The sequence below is a fragment of the Colletotrichum karsti genome (genome assembly GCF_011947395.1).
Source record: "Colletotrichum karsti strain CkLH20 chromosome Unknown Scaffold40, whole genome shotgun sequence".
Classification (NCBI taxonomy): Eukaryota; Fungi; Ascomycota; class Sordariomycetes; order Glomerellales; family Glomerellaceae; genus Colletotrichum; species Colletotrichum karsti.
Genome location: NW_024065940.1, coordinates 502,004 through 520,833, shown reverse-complemented (window position 1 = coordinate 520,833; position 18,830 = coordinate 502,004). Strand labels below are relative to the sequence as shown.

General features: G+C 54.3%; 4 protein-coding genes across 4 annotated transcripts; 2 read left to right on the top strand and 2 right to left on the bottom strand.

Annotated features, from left to right (window-relative positions):
* Window positions 1–478: 478 nt before the first annotated feature.
* CkaCkLH20_10498 (choline dehydrogenase) lies at window positions 479–2,570 on the top strand (the record flags this gene model as incomplete). Its single annotated transcript, XM_038893212.1, has 4 exons — window positions 479–671; window positions 771–1,181; window positions 1,233–1,682; window positions 1,741–2,570. 4 exons carry the CDS (start codon window positions 479–481, stop codon window positions 2,568–2,570), a joined length of 1,884 nt encoding a protein of 627 aa, XP_038741622.1.
* Window positions 2,571–2,673: 103 nt separating this feature from the next.
* CkaCkLH20_10497 (uncharacterized protein) lies at window positions 2,674–5,657 on the bottom strand (the record flags this gene model as incomplete). The annotated part of the gene is made up of 8 exons (XM_038893211.1): window positions 2,674–3,120; window positions 3,175–3,258; window positions 3,311–3,453; window positions 3,506–4,380; window positions 4,435–4,472; window positions 4,534–4,651; window positions 4,700–5,537; window positions 5,606–5,657. 8 exons carry the CDS (start codon window positions 5,655–5,657, stop codon window positions 2,674–2,676), a joined length of 2,595 nt encoding a protein of 864 aa, XP_038741621.1.
* A 1,812-nt stretch (window positions 5,658–7,469) lies between these two features.
* On the top strand, window positions 7,470–14,568 carry CkaCkLH20_10496 (uncharacterized protein; the record flags this gene model as incomplete). Its single annotated transcript, XM_038893210.1, has 16 exons — window positions 7,470–7,538; window positions 7,588–7,631; window positions 7,688–7,766; window positions 7,818–8,331; window positions 8,382–8,579; window positions 8,631–9,308; window positions 9,362–9,441; window positions 9,496–9,596; window positions 9,653–9,727; window positions 9,785–9,961; window positions 10,015–10,264; window positions 10,325–10,589; window positions 11,423–11,457; window positions 11,527–11,640; window positions 11,702–12,636; window positions 12,684–14,568. 16 exons carry the CDS (start codon window positions 7,470–7,472, stop codon window positions 14,566–14,568), a joined length of 5,499 nt encoding a protein of 1,832 aa, XP_038741620.1.
* Window positions 14,569–15,511: 943 nt separating this feature from the next.
* On the bottom strand, window positions 15,512–18,075 carry CkaCkLH20_10495 (tyrosinase; the record flags this gene model as incomplete). Its single annotated transcript, XM_038893209.1, has 8 exons — window positions 15,512–15,673; window positions 15,738–16,494; window positions 16,565–16,713; window positions 16,772–17,152; window positions 17,209–17,256; window positions 17,320–17,402; window positions 17,455–17,534; window positions 17,591–18,075. The coding sequence occupies 8 exons, from the start codon at window positions 18,073–18,075 to the stop codon at window positions 15,512–15,514; spliced, it is 2,145 nt and encodes a 714-aa protein (XP_038741619.1).
* Between the last annotated feature and the right edge of the window lie 755 nt (window positions 18,076–18,830).

Here is an 18,830-nt window from a genome sequence, read left to right as displayed (position 1 = left end):
CCTTAGCATATAGCTTCTGTCTTTCTGGAATATAGATGCTATATCTTGATTATATAGATCTAATCTCTTATCTTATTATTACGTAACCTATACTATAGTTCTTCCGTTCCTAAGGGATCCTTATGTGTTCCTATGATCCTATATATAAATGTGTTATTATAACCGCCTAGTATCCTAGTGGGGCGTCCTTTATTGGTTATGCCTAACAGGTTGTAACAGGGAGTATTAAGGGGGTAGTTAATAAGTATATAAAAGCAAGTAGGACTATACTTTAGCTAATTAGACCTTTAATAACTATTATACTAAAGTGAGAAGACTAATACTAGTTGCCTTATCTCGAGTATCTCGCCATCTTCAATCATTGGTGCTGCTGCTGTAGTACCGCAGAATCTACCACACCCACGAGCGCACGGGAGAGGCGTTCGTGTCAGTGTTTCGTCCTCCTTTGACAGCTCCTTGACGTTCACCCTCTCGAGTCATGATGCGTCTTAAGGGTATCACGATGGCTACCAAACTGATATTGACCATTATCTCTGGTGCGGCTTTGGTTTCTGGTGCTTCCAGTGTCAGGAGGGACTTGGATGCCGTCGCCGAGGAATACGACTACATCATTGTAGGAGGTGGGACGAGCGGGCTTGTGGTGGCCAACAGGCTTAGTGAGAACCGTGACAGTAAGGCAAATTTTCTTTCAATTTCTCTATTTGTTCAATAGCTGTTCAGTAAACATGTATAATTCATGTAGTCCAAGATTATTGCTGACATGAGTGCAGAAACCGTCTTGGTCATCGAGTACGGCGACTTCCCCAACACCATCAACGTCACCGTACCATTCTTCACCACCTACGACCAGTCTTCACGCCTTTACAATGTCACCAGTGTACCACAGGTTCATCTCGGCAACCGCACATCACGACTTCGCATCGGCGCCACGGTCGGTGGAGGATCTAGCGTCAACGGGATGGCGTGGGATCGCGGGTCAGTAGCCGACTACGATGCTTGGGAAGCGCTCGGCAACCCCGGCTGGAACTGGGATACCATGTTGAAGTATTTTCGCAAGTCTTCGACTTTTGAGCCTCCTGCGAAAGAGTATGTCGACAAGTACGGTTACGAGTGGAGTGCGGATGCGTATGGCAACGGTCCTGTGAGGGTTGGATTGCCGTCCTGGCAGTGGCCGGTGGCCGGTATGTTATCGCGATTTTGACTTGAACGGGCACGTTTAACGCATCCCATAGCTCTTCAAACTCGTTCTTGGGTTGAAGACATCAAAGCGCCAAAGCTGAAGGACGGAGCAGACGGTAATAACGTCGGCATCGCGTGGCTACCGCAGAACTCAGGTGGGAAGAACGGCACCCGCTCGACCTCGGAAACGGCATACTTCAATACTGTCAGCGATCGTAAGAATCTTCACTTGATTGTTCGTCATTATGGTGGTGCGATTAAGTTTGAGGGCAACGTTACGGCTGGTATCGATGTCGCGAGTCGGGACGGAACGAGGACGCGGTTCGTGAGATCCAGGAATATCATTCTAGCTGCCGGCGCGGTCAACACCCCGCGCATCCTTCAACTGTCTGGTATCGGTCCGTCGAAGCTTCTCAAAGGTCTCGGGATTGAGGTCAAAGTGGACGCTCCTGGTGTGGGCGCCAACTTTCAAGACCACCCCTCCGTCTTTATGGCGTATGACTGTAGGCTCATCACTCCACCGCTGAGAGTCGAAGATTTTTGCTGACATTTTACTCCAAGTTTCCAACGATACATCGGTCAACCCGAAGCTGATGAACAACGCAACCTTCTACAATCAGTCATGGGCGGAATACCAGGCAAACAAGACCGGACCTCACACACATGCGTGGGGAAACAAGGTCGTGTTCACGTCCTTGCAAGATCTCGACTCCCAGAACTATCAGTACATCACCGAACAGCTTGGCCGACAAGAGCCGCTGCAGTACCTTCCACTCGTCTACGCGGAGAATCCAGCTTTGGTTCAGGGTTATATCCAACAACGAGACGTCATGAAAAAGCACTTCCTCAACCCGAAGGCCGGCGTTGTTGAAATCACCTTCGGCGGCGCCGAGAACGTCCCCGTGGCCCTCCAGAAGCCCCTCTCCAGAGGAACCATCGTAATCAACACCACCAACCCAGATCCCTCCATCCCACCTCTCGTCGACTTCAACACCATCGCCAACCCGGTCGACGGCGTCATCCTAGTACGCGCCGTATCCAAAGCCAGGGCGTTCATGTTGAGCCCTAGTCTGGCTTCCATTGCGGCTGTGGAGGTGATGCCTGGTCTTGGAGCATCGAGTGACGTCCAGATCGAGACGATGATGCGGGAGTCGTGGTTGTCTTCAAGTTTTGATCATCCTGCTGGAACTGCGGCTATGATGCCGAGGGAATGGGGAGGTGTGGTTGATAGCAAGTTGAGAGTGTATGGCGTGGAGGGATTGTGGGTTGTTGATTCGAGTATAATGCCCGTCCTGCCGGCCGCTCATACGCAGGCTACGGTCTATGCGGTTGCGGAGTACGCTGCTGATCTCATCAAATCGTCTGGAAACAAGACGCGGAGCGCTATATGAGGGAATAGTCGGTGGTTTCGGTTATTGCGCTTGACTTGGAACATAGCTACGCAAGAACTAGGTGCAAGTACACAACGAGTACACAAGGAGTCAATTGTTAGTCTCAAAGAACAGCACCCTCATGATCAGGCCAGCAATCCCCAATCTTTCCATCATCCTGCACGCTCACCACAACACTTCCCTCTCCGCGAAGCGGGTTACCTTCCCAGACGACGAAGTCACCACCATATATGTTCTCTTTGACTCCACCCTTATCCTCCAGGTCAAATCCAAGAATCTTGTCAAAGTTCGTCGACACCAGCTTGATCGCCTCTTTCTCACTCAGACCAGCAAACTTGACTGCCCACTGAGCCTCCTGCGCAAGCCCATGCACCTTCGAGTCACCACGGACTGCAAGGGCTACGAGTACGCCGGCATCGATCAAGACTTGGGCAGGGCTGGGGCTCAAGGGGGGTCCGGCGAAGACGGACTTCTTCTCCCATTTGTCGGGTGCGCCGCGATTGCCGGTGAGAATGACGGGGATCTTTGCTTCTGCGAGCTCCTTCGCGACCTAGAGGAAGGATTAGAATATGCAATGAAAGATATAATGCTGGAGATTGCTTACCAAAGGGGCCGCATGTCCACCATAGATTACAAAGTTTACGGATGGAAAGTCGCGCTTGAGGAGGATTACTTGAGAGATGTCATCCTAAGGCACGGTCAGAATCTTCATGATGGAGGTTCGTCAGATTTTCTCTTACCTCATTCACAGTGTATATGACTAAAGGCAGGGTGCCGCTAGCAGCGCGTGCGTAGACGCTGTCCTGCTTGCTCGTCTGCTGGCCTTCCTCGAGAACCTGACGCAGACGCTCGATGCCAGACGATATGGTCGGCGTATCATCGCCTACCAGAAAGTTAGCATACTCCAACCGTATCTGCAATAGTCTCGACCTTACCCTTGGCTTCCTGGCCGATGGCAAAGTGCAAAGCAACTTCGTCCTTCCAGATACCGCCGCCAAGCACGGTAGCATTCTCGCTGGTCCGCAGACCAACACTGACTCCCCGAAGGGCTCCTCCTCCAAATATCGGGGCAGTGATAGCTCTGGTAACACCGCCAACGCGAGCTCGACCGAAGCCTCTCCCGCCGAAATGGACGCCGTACTTGGCATAGTGCAAGTCCTTCTGCTCATTCAGCGCGCTGCCCTTGCGGCCGGGCGAGCCGTCGCCTGTTGAGGGCTCCGAGGAGATGTCAAGGATGCCGATGTTGTTGCCAAACGCGACCAGACCGGGCGTGACGTAGCCATTTTTGAAGTTGATTTCGAACGTGGTGTCTTCGTTGTGGGAGGACACGCACTTGGAGGCAATATCGAGACAGACTATCTCCCCGTTGTCCATGACCATGACTAGTCCATCATTGCCTTCACCATGCTCATCATCGAGTGGCGAGTTTTCCAGAAGGACCTGCTTAATACCACTGAAGACGATCTTGGTTCCAGGTTGAGTGGCCTTTCCGCAGACCGCTGCCTGTTCTTCTTGTGTGATCGAGAGCTTTGAACTCGGTACGGCCAAGTCCGACGGTGCAGCTGATGTCTCCAGCTTTGCGACAGAGTCATCAGCATCGAGCACCTCTCGACCATCCACGAAGACTTGGATAGTCGTGGCACCAACTTGAAGTGGGTGTGAATCCCAAACGACCAGGTCGGCATCGTACCCCGGGCGAACGAACCCGATGCGGTGGGCTTGTTGGATGGATTTCGCGGCGGCAGATGTCACGGACTGCAGGGCTTTGCTCTCTGATAAGCCGAAGGAGTGAGAGACCGCGGCTTGGTATCTTTTGAGTGAAGTCAGCTATGAAATCAAGTTGTTATCTCGCGGGCCAGCTTACACGAGATACTTGGCATGGTTGCTTTCTCCAGTATGGTCCTAATGAGATGGTTATCAGACAGCCTCATGAAGCGTTAAAATAGTCGGCACCGCAGCTTACCGATTTCAAAACAACCCGGATACCATGGTCGTCCAAGATCTGTGGACCTCTTAGGTTTGCTCCGTAAGCCTCGTGTTTGAACAATGCGTTCTCCGCAAAGGTAGCAATGGTGATATTCCTGCTTGCGGTTAGTGATAGTCTCAGTAAATCATACCAACTGGCATACCTCTCCTGTTGCTTCAGAAATTCCGGGACTTGCCAGGCCTCCAGCGCGTGATGAAAGGCCTGGGGGTGAACGCCAAACTCATGCAAGACAGCTAGCATCCTCTCAAAGTCTTCCGGCTCGTAGCAGTGAATGTTGACATTGAAGTCTTCTCTGAGTAGCGCGACAGTGGCTTCAAGTTCCAAGTCCTCGGGAATCTCACCCTTTTCCTCGATGAAATTTGCAATTTGACGTTGTCTGAACCGTGAGGCATCAACGTCGTGAGCGTTTCGGCACCAAGCCTCTTGCTTGTTCTTCAGCTTCTGCGCCTTCTCGAGGTGCTGTCGCAGAAGCCAGACGTTTCCGAGGCGGGTGTGACCGTACAAATGTTTTGGATTCTCGCCGCAAGCCATCTTCAAGTATCGCTGACGCTTCTCCTCCGGAATCCCGTGTTCCAGGAGAAGCTCTTCCACGACCGGTTCCCCATTCTCGCCTGGGAAAGGCAGGTTCTTGACCAAGTACCCCTGACCGCCGATGATGTTGCCGGACCCGGGGAGGTTGAGCGATGAAGTGACGCCGCCTGATGCGATGATTTTGATCGCCGGATCATAGGGTTTGAAACCGTCGATTGCTCTCACGAAGGGTGTGATGGGGCCGAGACCTGGTTTCTCGTTCACGTCTTGAGTTGCCGAGACTGAGGAGAAGGGCAGCTCGAGATGATGGGAATGAATATCCACGAGACCTGGGGTGACGAACCTCCCGTTGACGTTGTATGAGACAATGTCTCTGGGTAGTTCAGTGTTGGACTCGTGCTTTGTGACGGACCTGATTATGCCGTTCTCGAAGACGATGTCCACCGTCTCTGGTAACACAGAATCCCCGTCAAAGAGGGTGGCATTTCGAAGAATGACGGCTCTCTTTTGGCCAGACTTGTCATTCCAACGGGGATTGATACGGTCTTTGGTGGTTGTTTTCTCTTCATTGCGTGAAAGGACTTTTTCTTGGCATGTCTTCAGACCTTTGAGAAAAGCCTCCTCGTGATCGTAAGGAGCAGTTGATGTGCTGATAATACCGTTGTAATGTGACAATGTCACAAGAAACAAAGCCAATGCAGCGAGAGCCCCAAGACGTCCTCGGCGCCTGCGGATGAAGAACTTTCGGGAGGTAGGCTGTGGTTGATACGGTGGAGGACTCAAGTCAAAGACATCATCGCCTTTTTTGCCCATCTTTGCGTTCAATAAACATCAAGTAGCTGCTCAGAAAGTCAATAGGCAAGTTGAATACACACGATCGAGAGAGCGCAGAGTTGCGTTCGTTGAATCGCGGAAGCTGCTAAGCCAGCTCTTCCGGGAGTACGCTTCGTGAGATCGCGCGATAGCCTGTCGTTATTTTCCCCGACTCAGGACGTCGGTCTTTGGGCTTGGCATTTGTTATTTGGCGGAATCGTCAACGTGGGTCGGAATGGCGTCAATTGACTACGGGCCGCGGTTCCACGGAGTAGTCCGAATTGCAGGCCGGGGTCGATTCCGGGGGCTTGAAGTAGTAGCCGCTGAAGGATTCAAAGTGCTGATTCCAGCTGCCAGGCGAAAGTTTCCAGTTACTTGGATTGGCAGGGGTGGATTTCTTTCGCGTCTGTGTTCGTTGGATCTCTACCTGTTGGTGCTCTCAGTTGAAACAGTATTTGGGAAATTTTGCAGCGCAGTTGTCAAAGGTGGCCAACTACTGTTGTGATGCCGCGTGCAGATATCATTCGCCACTTACTCTTTCGATAAGCCAGCATATGCAAGTCGCCCAATGAAGGACTTACAAGATCGCTGCGGCGCCCGTTGCGGCGCCTCTCCGACATCTCGTCGTGGAATATCGGACGCGACCCGACTTGAGCCTCGGTGGATATCTCCAACGTCAGCCATTTGCATCACTCAAACAGCCCAGGCCTGTAAAGACCGATCATGTTCACCGTACGGCAGATGGTTAACCAGCTTTGTGCAATGCGCCGCAGCCGCAATTCCTGTCTCCGATGACGCGATAAGAAACGCCCACTTCCCGCCCACCTTACCCCGGCCATCAACCATTAGGCCGGGACGCGAAGGCGACGAGATAGGACGGATTAAGCTTACTGGTACGTAAAAGCCCAGGATCTTCGGGGCCGAAGGGCACGTAGCCGGAGGCATGAGAGTCGAGGTTACCGAGACCGAGAATATGGAAGACCGCCTAGTTCTTCTTTCTCATACCGGGATGGTATGGTGCAAGGTTCTGCGGGCATTATGGCATTTGTACCAGCCAATGGCAACAGGAGCGTTTGGTCCTGGTAATATCTATTTGATGGAGATATGCGGCTTGGCTTACCACTTCCGAGCATTTTTCAGAGTGTTGGAGGGATAAACAAGCTTCTTATGGCATGGTTCGCCAACGTACCCTGCCCTGTACGCGTTGTGTCTGAGGGAGGTCGTCCATAGACTGTGGTTGTCGGCTACAGCGACATCTTCCCGGTAGACCTATCATTCTACAATCTAGATTGATATGAAGCGTACCGGAAATAGAACTTGTAAGGCCGACGAGACTTCCCGAAGTGGGGGACTGCGTTCGCGCCATGTGCGTTATGCAGATTTCGACGCCACCGAACCATTCCCATCACATCTGCGTTGAAGGACTCGTCGTTGATATGTGGGACGTCACTATCTGCAAAGCGGGAGGTTAATAAAACAGCTCGTCGCTAGTGACAGCGTCGATCAGCATCCCACCGGCATCTCTTGGTTTTGAAAGTGTTCAGTCCTGCTCGATTCTCCCCTCCAAGATGGGCACTCTCAACGAGAAGACGGGCGATGCCATCGATGTCGTTACACCGACAGAGGTGAACCCCCAGGTAAGATTTCAATTCACCTGCGGTGAAAATCTTGGCTGACTTCGAGAAGAGGGAAAGCTTTGATGAGAAGATTTCCGTCGACGAGGTTGCGAGGTACGCTTTGTTGGAAATCCAAGTTTAGACGGAGCTGTAACTGACAGGAGACTAAGACAACTCAATGCAACACCCGAGGAAGTCCTTGAAGCCAAGGAGTACTCCCGAGGCCTTTCCCTCCAAGATGCCCGTGAAGTCAGTTACTCCCCATTCACCTCTTTCCTCATCGTCACTAACACATTTCAGTCGGCGGAGCGACTCGTCTCCCAGCACGGCCTCGACCCAAACTTCCCCGCCGGCGCCCTCGAACGCCTCAAAGCCTTCCTCGCCAACAACGACATCTTCGCCAACCCAGACTCCCACGCCCGCGAGATCTCCGAAGCCAAAGTCGAAGTCTCGCTCCTGACGACGAACAGTCCGTACGCAGAAGTCCGCGCCGTCGTCGATCCCCACGATGACACCAGCATGCCCGTGTCCACGATCCGGGCTTGGGTGATCGGTCTGTTCTTTGTGGTCTTCATCGCTTTCATCAACCAGCTCTTCAGCGTTCGGCAGCCCTCGATTACGTTAAGAGCTGAGGTCGTGCAGTTGTTGGCGTATCCGGTTGGTAAAGCTGCGGAGAAGTTCCTTCCTGATGTTGGCTTTACGCTGTTTGGTGTGCGGCACAGTTTGAACCCGAGTCCTTTTAACAAGAAGGAGCATATGTTGATCTCGATTATGGCGAGTGTTGGGAAGACGCTACCCAGTTCGAGATATATCAGTAAGTTCACAGCTTGTATGATGATGGTGACTGTCTAACAAGTTTCCTAGTCTTCACCCAATGGATGGACCGTTACTTCGGCCAGAAGTACGCCAAGTCGTTCAGCTACCAAATCCTTCTGGCTCTCTCCACGAACTTGATGGGTTTCGGTTTGGCTGGTCTCTGCAGACGATTCTTGGTATACCCTTCCTTTTGCCTCTGGCCGGCATCCTTGGTGACAATCGCCCTCAACAGCTCCCTTCACAACGGTAAGCCACCACCGAACCTCAGTTGCTGACCAAAAGCTCACCTGGACGCAGAGTCGAACCATCCCGTCCCGGGCCCATTCAACAAGATCTACAACATGTCCCGCTACCGCTTCTTCCTGGCCGCGTTCGCCTGCATGTTCGTCTGGTTCTGGTTCCCGGACTACATCTTCGGCGCCCTGTCCCTCTTCAACTGGGTCGCCTGGATCGCGCCGGACAACTTCACCCTGACGGCGATCACCGGCGTCCGCAAGGGTCTCGGCTTCAACCCGCTCCCGACCTTTGACTGGAACGTCGCGACGCACGTCGTCCAGCCCCTCGTCGTGCCCTTCCGCGTCACGTTCAACACCTTCATCGGCGTTTTCATCGGCGGTATCACGATCATCGGGCTGTACTGGACGAATGCGTATAACACGGCCTATCTCCCGATCAACTCCAACCTGATGTATAACCACTTTGGCGGGTCGTATAACGTCTCTCAGATTCTGGACAGTCGAGGCTGGTTGGATGAGGCCAAGTACCAGGCGTACTCGCCGGTTTATTTGGCTGCTAGTAGTATCACGATGTACTACTACTTCTTCGCCGTCTATGCTGCGACGATCTCGTACGCGATCCTCTACCATCGTCATGATATCGCTCTTGGCTTCAAGAGTCTGGTGCGGAGCTTCAAGAAAGAGGCTTCGCAGGATTTCAAGGATGTCCACACTCGCATGATGTCAAACTACCCCGAAGGTATGCTGCCAGCTTTGACACTTGACTTTGCTTACATGCTGACTTTCTCTAAGTTCCTGAATGGTGGTACGCCGTTCTTAATGTTCTTGCCATCGCGTTTGGTGTCGCTGCTGTAGCCGCTTGGCCTACCGAGGTACGCTGAAGAGAGTCCAAGACGAGATGAGAGTAGCCGCTGACAAGTTCCCAGACAAGTGTGGGTGTCGTGTTCTTCGGCATCGCCCTTGCTTTGGTTTTCGTTATCCCGACCGGCATCATCTTTGCCACGACTGGGATGGAAGTTGAGTTCAAGTAAGCAACACGTTAAACCCCCACGTAAGACGTTGAGGCAGCTAACATGCTCAAAGCGTCCTCGCCGAGTTCATCGGCGGTGCATGGGAACCGGGTAACGCACTTGCCATGAATTTCTTCAAGTGCTTCGGGTGAGTCAACATCTGAACGGCCTCATCTCCAGCCATTCAACTGATATGTCCTCCCAGCTACGTCACCACAGCTCATGCTCTGGATTTCGCCAATGACCTCAAGCTCGCGCATTACCTGAAGATCCCGCAGCGTCATACCTTCGCTGCCCAGGTTGTCGCGGTTTTCGTGTCGGCCTTCGTGTGCACCGGTGTCATGAACTTCCAAATTGAAAATATACCCGACCTCTGTTCAACGTGAGTTTGCCCAAATAACTTCTCTCAGAATCATGAACTAACATTTCGGACAGTAACCAAAAGGACCGCTTCTCCTGCCCCGGCGTCAACACGTACTTCACCGCAGCAGTCCTCTTCGGCAGCTTGGGCGCCCGCAAGGTCTTTGGCTCGGGCGGTATCTACACTGCTCTGTTATCTGCCTTCCCGGTCGGCTTCGCCATCCCTATTCTCTTCTACATCTTCCAGAGGAGATTCCCCCGTACGCACTGGGTGGCTAAGATTCATCCGGTCATGATTCTCAGCGGTGGTATCAGCTGGTCTCCCGTAAGTCTTCAAACCCGTTGTCGTGAGGTCTTCTTGAACTATTTACTAACTTGAGCCTAGTACAACATCGCGTACATGTGGCCGGCGGTGATCCCAGGCTGGCTAAGCATGGTGTACCTCCGCCAGCGATACCTCGCGTTCTGGTCCAAGTACAACTACGTCCTGTCGGCTGCCTTCTCGACGGCGATTGCCATCGCTGCTGTCGTCATCTTCTTTGCTGTCAGTTACCATGGCTTCGAGGTGAACTGGTGGGGCAACGACTCGGAGAAGGGGTGCGAGGCGACAGCATGCACGAGACTCAAGATGCCCAAGGGCGAGTACTTCGGTCCTCGGATCGGAACCTATGCTGCCTAAATGCTGCATTTATTGGCTCTGAATATCAGGGAGTCATAGCGGGAGTCTTCCTTCCCAGGGTAGTTCAGGGGCACTAATTGACGTGATGGAGGAGCTAGGACATGGGACTTTGTTTGCCTTGGTTCACACCCAACATTCTGTTCAATAGAAGTATGCAGGCGAGTGGTTGGAAAAGGTGTTTGGCTTTTCTTCTCTTGTTTGGACTGGCGACGTATTATGGAAAACAACGAAAAAGTGAAGCTATCGTGAGATTGTCTAAAGGTGCAAGCGAGAAAGCCAATCAAGATGAGACGATGTCTGTGCAGTCGACCCATATTATCGGGAATGAACTGATGACATAATATACGGATGATTAGATAATCGAAGCCATTGACGGATGACATAATACAGAAGCCACACACTGCTGAGGTAATTCGTCTCAAGCCACATCTAACCCAGCCCTGTGGATCTTGGGCCGAATTATGCAGCCCAATCAGATGGCGTTGGATGCAGTCGAGAGCTTGGCTTGTGAAGCTGCAGCAAGCTGCATGATTTCGGTACGTATCCTTATCCTTTCCCTGCAGACAGGCCAGCGCTACAGCGGACGCGGTCAAGTCTCGGAATGACATTTCGCGACGCCTGACACTTGACAAGTTTATGCACCGAGCTCCATCTTCATCTCCATCCTCATTTCCTCCCCTAAGCCACGTCTACGCCCGCTGATTGACTCCTTGCCTGGTCGAGGATCCTTCGCGATCGCAGAGAGCTACTCTACAACCGTCATCATCTTCGGATTCATGCGCGACTAAGCTTGTACTCTCCTAGCTGGAGATGCCTTCGGAGACGAAACCATGGACTTTGTGAGTACCCGTGGAGAGCTGTGTCCGACAGCTATCAATGGCTTCATTTCTGACAATGACTTCTTCTAGTGGTCGCGCCTCCTAACGGGCACTCCGCTCGCCTCCTCGAACTCTCGCAAGGTCGACGCAAAGGACCCTACGAAACGCCTGCATCGCTTCGATAAGGAGTACAACCGCATTTTGGTATGTCTACCCCGGCATCATGCGTATGCTGCATCGCCGAATGCTGACCTTCCTCCTCCAGCAAATCTGGAGATCGTCCTCCAACCTCGCCAACGACGTCGACGCCGCCGAGACCCTCGAGATCCGACTCCAAGAGCTCACGAATATCCTGACCGACGAGTCCCGCCGACCGCTGCCCCATCCCTGCATCCAGTACGCCGCGAAGAAACAAGTCTACGTGCCCATTGGCAAAATCGCAACCACCTCCTACAACGAGTGGATCATTAAGGAGGCTGTGCTTTTCTTCGCTACCCTCCTCGAGACGGAAGAGGAGGCTTTCGTCGAGAATGTCAACTTCTCCGCCAGTCTGACGAATCTGCTCGTTCGCATCACGGGCGTCAACAGTGTCCGCCTGGGCTCCGATACCGAGGCCAAGGTCGTCGAGCTGGCTTTTAACATCACCACAAAGATCCGCCTCAACCGAGATATCCTACACGCTTGGTTTAAGAGCCACCATGATGGTGCTCCTAGAGGTAGCGCCCAGGATGACCAAGGCTCGTTCGCCGGCCGCACGCAGAGGCAGGACTTTCCGCTTTTCTACATCTTGATGGATTACATTCACCATGAGGGCAAGGTGGGCGATTTCGCGAGGACGGGATTACTCTACATCATTGAGTCGGCATCTAGCGACGAGTCGCTCGAGCAATGGATTGTCGAAAGTGACCTCTCCACACTCATGGCTACCGGGTTGGGCGCGCTATACAGCCAATTGAGCCGGAAACTTGTCATTGACTATCCTACTAATGGTCTCCCCGCGATCCTCGCCTTCTCCGACTACGAGCGTCCGACGTCCACCTTCGAGATCATCAGCTCCTGCTCAGGCGACTTCTTGGGCCACCTCGAAACCTTCCTCTCCCATCTCCTCTTCTGGCAGGACGTGCTGGATCACTGCAAGTCGGTCGAGGTGAAGCAGACCCTCCTGGAGCATTTTCAGGTCATTTTCCTGCAGCAGCTCTTGTAAGAGATCCCCCCGCGCTTTGGAATGACGTGTGCTGACCATCTAGATACCCTTCGTTGCTAGAGTCATCCGATATTGACGGAGGCTCATCCGTTGCTGTCCTCACCTACCTCCGCCGTATCCTAGAATCCCTCGACCACCCCGACATGATCAACCTGATCCTCCACTACCTCCTCGGCCTACCTGACCACGTGTCCGCAGGTCCGTCTACTGGGCGCGCCTCCATCAGTGCAGCCCGCAAGCGCAAGTCTATGGATCTTGCCACAATGCTGGCACAGACGAAATCTGACATTACTGCGACGCCCCTCTTGTTCAACCTCGTTGATCTTATCCAGGCGTGCTTACGGTCTCACAACCAGCAGACCATTCGTGTTACTCTTCAGCTAGTCTCGGCGATCCTTAGAAGGCATCACCGCTATGCAGTGAGCACGCTCCTTCGCACCGAAGCGGTCATCGGAGACAAGATGCACCGCACCATCGGTGCACATGAGCAAGAGGTCGACTACATCATGAGTCTGGCAGGATCGATCGGTGGCCAGGATAACTTTGACGAGATATATGAAAATGTCTTGAAGGATACCATGACCCGTCTCGAGAGTCACCCCTGTTCGCTCAAGCTCGTGGCCCCCAAGACCTCGATCAACAACCATGACTTACCCGCTATTCCTGATACACTCCCTGGAGCGCCACGCGACGTGCACGAGCACACGCTTCGCCCCGACGATCCGCTGCTCACCTCAGTATTGGACCTTCTTGAGACGTTCTTCATGAATGCGGTCGATACAAACCTCTCACTCACCGAGGCCATCTTGGATCTGGCCATCTGTGGATACATGTCGGTCGAGGGATGGATCTTGCGGAATCCTCAAAAGTACACCTACGACGAGCAGCCGCCCAGCCCAACATCCCCGGATGCGTCAACGACCTCGTTCAGGCCTCCAACTGATCCGGACTCTACTACGTCCGCGGAGCAGCAGACTCTTGAAGCACTGGACAGCTGTCGTCGCCGCCCCATATGGGTACAGTCGTCCCTGCCTCGCATGCTCGTGATCCTGCAGCAACTTTCCGACCAGGTTGCCAAGTACCGCGAGACGGTTCCCCGCTTCGAGGACTTGCTCCAAAGCCGGAGAGAGGCGTTCCAAACTGCCGATAACCGGCCCACGCCGCCGCCTTTGCCGCCTCGCAAGCCAACTCCGTCAAGACACAGATCAGCGCATACCCCGGAACGCTCGAGTATGGACGACGCACGCAGTGGGTCTCCAGCGCGTCCATCAGGTCTGGAACGTTTTGCACAACGCCTGGTATCGGAGCTGAGCACCCCCAGCCGCTCTGGAAGCTCCAGAGGAAGAAAAAATAGCCGGGGCTCCGGTTCTAGCAGCCCGGCTCCTGGCAGTCTATCTGGCGGGTATGGATTGTCTACCCCGACATCTCGTCCCCTGCCCCCACCAAAAGACACGCCCTACGACAACCCCCCGAGAAGTGTGACGGACGAGGGTGGTTCGTCGCATGGGCCTAGAGACCCCGTGGCTAGCCAGGCGGCCGCATTTGCCGCCATCGATCAGAGCATCCTTGCGCGTAAAGTTGGTATTCCTGGCAAGGTCGAGCCCATCCCGCTGGATCTCGGGAAGAAGAAGCCGACTCTTCACATGCCGCCTCCTAAAGACGACGAGGAAACTGAAGGAGGGGAAGCCAGTGAGCAGACCGGCGAAGAGGGAGGTGAGCCGGAAGCCCAAGAAGTCCAAGAAGCCCAGCCAGAGCCAAGCGGTGATGATACCGCCGACGTCAAGCAGCCGGAGGAGCAGAAGCCGGAGCGTACGGCATCGGTCTCCCATGTCCTCACCAACGTCATTATACTTCAATCGTTCTTGTTTGAGCTGGCCGCCCTGATCCAGGTGCGGGCAGGGCTCTTCACCGAAGTTCGCTACGCTTAAGCAGGTCCGGATATCACCCTAGGCAGGGGCCGGGGTGATGCAGTTTATATATACCAGGCAAAAAAAAGGACATTATTCTTGTACGTAGTATTATTCCTGTGGCTTCCGGTTCTAGGCCTTGTCGCTCGCTCGCTCGCATTGCTTGGCGTCGGGAGGGGGTTCTGGCGTGTCTTTTCTCACGATCCAACAATGAATAGACTTATTTGCTCTGATTATGACCACGGCGCAGCTACGTGACTGGCTCGGTTCAGTTTCCCGGCGGGTTCGGTGAACGATGGTGAGGCAGCTAGCACCCATCACGCGGTGGTGCGCTCGTCTAGATGAAGGAAGGCCCCAGGAACCCAAAAAGCCGCATCGTCAATGCTGATGGATCTGCCGAGACCCAGAATTTCGATGATCGACGGACTGACGTGCGCTAATGCATCAAATGCCGGGGTACAAGGGTCTTCCCGCGGCTGCGACCATCTCTTCGCGGGGCGCGCGCGCGGCCGGCTTTATATGCCGAGCCCGATTCGGACTAGGGATTCCCATGGCTGTGAAGACGAGCGTGACCGGGAGATTTACGAGTGGTGGTTCTTAGGAGGGGTCTGGCTGTTGTTTGCGGTTGCGAATGTTCTGGAAGGCGAGCGGGCTGGGGTCACTTGTGCTTAGTGTCCTTTGAGTGAGGTTGGACTTGGGTGAGGCGGAGATATTCATCTCGATGAGAGAAGAGACTTTCTGCTATGCGTTTTGACACGAGTCAACTTTGCCGAACGTCGGGCTCGGACTGTTGAGTTCGGACTGAAGAGACGGTGCCACTCGAAGAAAAAGAAGGTTGAGTTTTGTGCTTCATGACATTTGACGATTGAAACGCAAACTTTAGCGTTTCGCATCACTCGCAGTAGGTAATGGCCGGGCGAAGTTTAAGAGGGATGATATTAAGAATTATATAGTACAAGTCTACTCAATACGATGTGCTATACTCTGTCGGCTTAGCGAGAGGACCAACAGCAACGGGAGTGAAAACCGGCAAACTGTCCTCGGACAGGGGCGTCGCAACATGCTGCAGCTCAACCTTGATCTTGAGCGAGGGAGCCGAAGAAACGGGGAAGATTGTCCCATCGACCTGTTTTCACACGTTAGAAATCGACGCATCTTGTTAAAGTGTTGGATACTTGGAATGCACTCACGCTCTGGATCTCCACAGAGAGCTGCTTCTGAATGATCTCCCTATCTTCCGAAGAAACCACCGGCTGCTGGGCAGCTGTACCGTTCGTCGCCGGAATGGTGCTGTTGGCTTGAGGTGCCGTGATCTCCATGCTCTTACCCAGCTTTTCCAACGCCTTGTTCAGCGGCACGGTGCTGTGCATGATTCCCGACGTCGGCATGCTCATGACGCTGATCTTTCCCGCGAACTCCCCGTTGACGTAGACGGAGACGCTGCAAGGCAGCGGCAGCTCGCTGCGCTCCAGGTCGACCGAGGCCGTGAACTCCTTGTGCGTAGCGGGGGCGGCACCACTCCCAGTCCCGTACGCGGGCGTCGACGGAGCGGAGCCCGTCTTTCCCTTCTTGCTGCCGCAGCCGGAACGGCGATGGTTGTGGTTGTGACGGGCCTTGACCTTCTTCGCGCCGCTGCCGCCCGGGCCGTACAGCCGGTTGACGGAGACAGTCACCTGCTTGGCCAGGGCGTCCGGGGTCTGGTTCCAGTCGCTGATCTCGGGGTACGAGTAGCCGAAGGTCTTGATGTCCGAGACCGTCCTGCCCGTGTGGAAGTTGCCGGAGGTGTCGCGGTAGAAGGGCTTGAGCGGGCTGTCTGCGGTGATGGGCGTGTTGGCGGCCGTGGCGAAGAGGGCGTCGGATGGGAGGGTGCGTGTTTGCAGTTTGTTGGTGTAGTGGATGGCCTGCCACATGGAGATGAGGCGGTCGATGTTGGTGTGGTGCAGCATGCTGGATGGCGCGACAAGTGTTAGTCCGGGACAGATACATCGAGCATGTCGATATTGTGAGGAGAACTTACAAGACAGGGTCGAAGGCGGCGTATTCAATGTAAGCCATGACCGCGTAGATGGCTCCATGGACGGAGTTGTGCACGGCCTCGAAGCTGTTGCCGGAGCTGCCGGTGCTGGCCATGGTCTCGAAGTCGGTAGCGGTGGAAAAGACATTATACTACAGGCGTGATGAGCGAGTGTACCGATACGTTGCAACAAAGGTCCTGAACGCTTACCGTGCTCGCCTTCAAGTCATCCTGACTGAGCTGTTGGTTGGCCAAGGTAGGCCTGTTGTTCCCGTTCCTGTCCGGGTACCGCGTCGTCTGGGGCCAGGACCAGAGATTCCGGTCGCCGCTCTTCGGGAAGTAATTCGAGGCCGAGTTCAGCGGGAAGCTCTGCCACTTGTACCCCAACAACGGGTTTGCGAGCTGCACCGGACCGCCGGGCCCGTTGACGGTGAGGGTGGCCTGTGTCGTGACGGCGGGAAGCTGGGCGCCGCCGTCGGCCGCCCAGTCCCAGTAGGGCGTTCTCCAGTTGTCGGCCGCCGTCTTGTACTCCTGCGCCCGGCTGCCGGTGTAGTTGGCGGCGATGGCCTGGATGTGGCCGCCGAGGACTTGCTGTGTTGAAGTTAGCCAAGCTTCATTTTGGATTTGCTTGTTGGATATGTGCGTACCTCGAATAGGGCGACGTAGGGTCGATGCCACATGGGAAACTGGACGTTCTGCGGGACCAAGGGAGTCAGTTACTATGAACACCGTCGTATAGGTATGACGAGAAGACGAACACCGTGAGGGCAGTATCCGCCACCGGAACCGCCCGATACCGCCTGGACACCGTTCCAAGGGATGAAGGGTCGCCCGTGAATACCTAAGAATCCAGTCAGTCTGGTTCGAAACAAGGGCTTTTGCAAAACACATACCGCTAATCTGGAAGTACGACAGCTTGTCGTTCTCAGGCTCGTCTCTTTGCATCGCAGCAAGGCCCAAAATGTACAGATCCCTGAGATGTGGTGAGCTTACTCAAAACTTGATCATGACAGCGTGGCAGGTTCTTACCATTGTGCGCCTGACGACTGAAGATCATTGATGTTCTTGCGCAGCGGGCGCTGGCCGGACGTGCTGTCTATGCCCGTTTTCAGACCCGTGATCGCGTACGGCCCGTTCGGCGATGCGGATGGCTGTGCCTGCTTGCTGGACGACGACGACGACACAGCGGCGACGGAGGGGGCTGAGGACGAGGTGGTTGCAGCAGGCCTCTGCGGTGCACCTGTAGAAGCTTGCACCGAGATTTGCGCAGTGGGCGAAGACTGCTGCGGAGCCGGGGGTTGCGATGCAGGGGCCTGCGGTACCGGGTTGGGAGCCGGGGCAGGACCCGCCCGGCCCGGGCCGGGTGGGCCCGGAGCTGGGGGTCCTGGAGGCGGGCGACCACGGGGCGGAGGACCGCGGCCAGGACGCTGCTGCGGTCCACCCCGTTGAGCCTCAGCGGGGGCGGACAGGAGGCAGACCGCCAGAGTAAATACCAAATTGCGCAGTGAAACCATGTTAACGAACGTGAGACTGTCCTCTGTTGCTTTGGGGATGAGGCTTGGATGGGAGATTGCCTACCGGGTTCCGTCTCCTATATACCTCGCGGATTATAATTGTTCGGCGCAATCACTAGTCTTCATTTTTCTCCTGAACGAGCACTGTCTCCTTTCGTGAGGTCCATCGTCCACGCTTAAACGGCACCTCTGCATCTATGAATTTAGATTAAAGGAACCGCCCCATCGATTGAGCCGCTGGCCGAGTGTTTAATGAGACACGGCCTGGCCCAGCAATGGCCTCGCAGCGTTTCTCCAGAGCCAAGCTCGCTCACGTCCTTGCTTAGAGCTCTGGGCGTCTGGCGTTTGGCGTTTGGCGTCTGGCGTGTGTAGATCGGTTTCTTAGGACGCCGTTTCAGGAGAGCAAGAATTCCAAGCCGTGCTCACCCCGTTTTTGAGGAAGAAAACCGTTCTAATTACGTTTCTCTTGATGCTAGTCAGGCACAGAGGCCTATTTGAGGAAGGTGGCTGCTGTTGTGGTGCGCTAATGAAGATCAAGAAGCTCAGCCGCTTCTGTGGTGTTTTCTCCAACGATCCTGAGTTCTAATATGGGTGCACGTCTCTCTTGCACACAGACACACTCTTCCTCTCCTTTTTCCTTCATTGGACGCTATCGCGAGGCTCAGCCTCGTTGGCTTCCTCAGGAACTTGGACATGAGGTGACGTCGACGCTAACCTGCCCAGAAGCTGCAGCTAAAGGTTTGTCAATCCTGCAT